The sequence below is a fragment of the Limulus polyphemus genome, unplaced genomic scaffold (assembly GCF_000517525.1).
Source record: "Limulus polyphemus unplaced genomic scaffold, Limulus_polyphemus-2.1.2 Scaffold212, whole genome shotgun sequence".
In the NCBI taxonomy this organism is placed as follows: Eukaryota; Metazoa; Arthropoda; class Merostomata; order Xiphosura; family Limulidae; genus Limulus; species Limulus polyphemus.
The window spans coordinates 311,225-314,462 of NW_013665822.1; the positions used below are offsets into that span (position 1 = coordinate 311,225).

The 3,238-nt window shown below is 36.5% G+C and overlaps 1 protein-coding gene across 2 annotated transcripts in view; it reads right to left on the reverse strand.

Moving 5' to 3' along the window:
- LOC106478441 (protein rhomboid-like) overlaps positions 1 to 3,238 on the reverse strand; it is an 85,726-nt gene that overhangs the window by 8,814 nt on the left and 73,674 nt on the right. For both annotated transcript variants that reach the window (XM_022382043.1, XM_013938983.2), the window contains exon 2: positions 2,704 to 2,934. In XM_022382043.1, coding sequence (XP_022237751.1) covers positions 2,704 to 2,934 — 231 coding nt within the window. The remainder of the gene's footprint in view (positions 1 to 2,703; positions 2,935 to 3,238) is intronic.

Sequence of the window (3,238 nt, forward strand, 5' to 3'; positions counted from 1 at the left end):
TGGAAAACAAAGATAAATAAAACGTTACTATACAAACTTATGTTGTAATTATAGTTTGTTCTTTGGAAAACAAAGATAAGTAAACCGTTACTATACAAACTTATGTTGTAATTATAGTTTGTTTCTTTGCATAATAATTGTTTTTATACTTTCTACAGTTTTAGTACACAAGGTACATAAAAGGGCCTAAAGCTCCGTATTTGTGGGTCACCTAAAATTTAGAGACCTGGCTTGGGTATGTATACATACAAGTTTAATCTAAAAACCATGTATTTCACATACACCATACCAACTTACACTTACAGATATTTATAAATTATAACTTGAAATCATGTCGTGTTTCTTACATGTACAGTGCTATATAACTTATACCCCAATTCAAATATACGTTTATAATGTATAATCATATCATTGGTTAGTATTCATAAATATAAATACGCTAAATTCTCTACCCAGATAACAGAAGTTTTCTACAATGCACACCAAAGAAGAAAATGGTATTTCTATTATAGTATAATGTACTATTGGCACGAAATTTCCACATTTATTTTGTCTGGGAGTGAGATAGATATTAGTATTATTTCTAAATATGGAAATTAACAGTAGAAATCCTTCAGTAACCTCGATTGTTGCTTAATAATGTCCGCCATTCCTCCTTTGTCGAAAATAAAAGCTGCTATAGCCAGATCTGTAGTTAAGTCAATAGTCGGACATAATTATGTGAGTTTGTTTGTTGAATTTCGCGCAAAACTACACGAGCGCCATCTGGGCTATCCGTATCTAATTTGAAATAGAAAGAAGACTACTAGTCAACAGCACCCATCATCAACTCTTAAAATACTCTTATCAGACCAAATAGTTGGATGTGACTGTCACTCTTTTATCGCATCCATTTCTCAAAGTGCGGAGCGCGATTTGTTTTTGTTCTGCGGTAACGGAACGCAAACGCTCAAACTTCAAATTCATAATCCAGCCCGCTAACAAGTGTGCTGCGCTCGGCTAACAAACATAATTAGAAAGACAGATTATGTTCGAACACTTCACTAGGTCACGGTTAACTGAAGGTTACTTGGTTTAATTAACAGTTCGCTGCTCACATTACAAAAGCTAGCAACGTTTTGGGCGCTTCATATAATCCAATTACTTTTAAATTTGCTCAATCTCTCAATGCCCATCTGTTCACTTGAATTTCCTTAGTGAGTTAATGAGACTTAAAGCCACGATAAGCGTGGAAAGCTCATGCTTTTTTTGTTAAGACTGACTACAAAAGCGTAACGAGTGATGGGGCGGGGTTGCTTAGGACAGGATGCTTGCTCCTTGCTCGTGCGCACGCGACCACAGCATGTCCATTACATGGGGTGGGCACGAGCTCGGCCGCCGAGAACGCAACCAACCATGGAATAAGTGTCGTAAGGCCCCGGTACCTATTTACTCTCTTCTGACCGAGCGTAGTTCCTAATAAGTAAACTTTAATCGATCGTTAGAAAAAGAATGTTTTAGACGCTCAAGAATCCAAGGTTTAAGAGCATACAACAAAACAGTTAACGGAAAGCTTTGGAAAAAACAAAACAAAGAGAAAAGTAAAGTGGAGAAGTTAGAAAGCGAACTGTTTATAATAAACTACATAAAATACTGGAAAAATTTACTGTCAAGGAGAATGGAGTAACAGATTTTTAGTCGATAATATACAGTTTGGGAGACATATAAATAACTAGCGTTGGGATAAACAAGGAAACGTTGCAAGTATAACAGCCAAGAAAACGTTGATAGCTGATAGAATGCACTTGGGGATCTATCAAAACTAAATAGTTGAAAATACTGAAAAACAAAAAATCGCTAAACGAACGACCAAAGAAAAAGTTGAGAGCTAACAGAATGCTGGGGAATCTATGGAGAATAAACGGAGAAGAGAAGTGAGAAAGGAAGGATCCAGAAAGATTTGTTATCGTAAAGTTGGCCGATTACAACGGAAAGATCTATAGTGTTGCTAGAATTAACCAAAGATCACCAAACTACGAGAATTTACGTAGCCGTTTTTAGCGCGGATACATGTGTTAGACACACGTCGACTGGGCATAAGGTTGAAGACTAAGACATGAATTCGTTTGTAGTTAAACACAAAGCTACACGATGGGCTATCTGTGCTGTGGCCACCACGAGTGTCGAAACCCGAATTTTAGCGTTATAAGTCCATAGACAGTAGTATAGTGGGCTGTTAATGTAATATACCTTCTCGTCTCCCTGAAAACTGATCTTGATGTTATTGCTTTGTGTTTTATAACTTTTTAACAAAAAGAGACAGAGTTAAGTATACATGTACAGCGTTTTGTATTACGTTCAAACATTTTTTATGCTTAACTTTCAAAGGTTACATCTGTCAGCAGTAAAATAAATAGAAAATTCCAAAACTACATAAATGTAACTTTAGATGTTATAACTCCAGAAAAGTCTCTCTAGAAGTAAAATGGAACATTTCCCTCCGAGGACACAAAAAATACAAATCCTCTCTGCAGGACATTGAAAACCACGACGACTCTTGGAATGATCTGAAAAAATTAAACTTGAACAAGTATATTTTGAAACTTATCAACAAGTATGATGGTTTAAAAGTCAATGGATAAATACATAAAGATTTTTTTCTGGATCATAGTGCCAAGAATAACTAGACAAGAAAAAGTTTTAATTCGTGAACGGATTTTTCACCTCAATAAGGGTGATGATGAGTATGAAGAGGGGTGGAGGGCAACACGTGTAGTGGTCAGCGTAGTATTTCCGGTCTCGTTCGTCCGAGAGAAACTCGTGAGCTATAGCTCTGACCATCCTGTAGAAGAGTCCCAGCTCCCGAGCAAGCAAGTGAAAATCGTTCTCACTCCAGACCTCCCTGTCTCGGTGATGGACGGCGATTTTAAAACTTCGGGTCCGCTTTCCACTCATCTAAGTACAAAAATATGTGGAGTTAATAAAGATATTTGTTAATCCTCAAGGAAAAGTGACTTAAAATCAAAGACAAACATTCTCAAATACATTTGCAAACTTTAAGCACTAACAACAATTGTTCGAAGAAAAACAAAGCGACTACAACAGGCAATAGATCTTCAATTAGTTCTGACAGAAAAACCCTGAATATAACTAGCAGACACAACACATCTTCAGTTAGAGCTGACAGAAAGATTGAATATAACTAGCAGACACAATACATCTTCAATTAGAGCTGACAGAAAGACTCAATATAACTAGC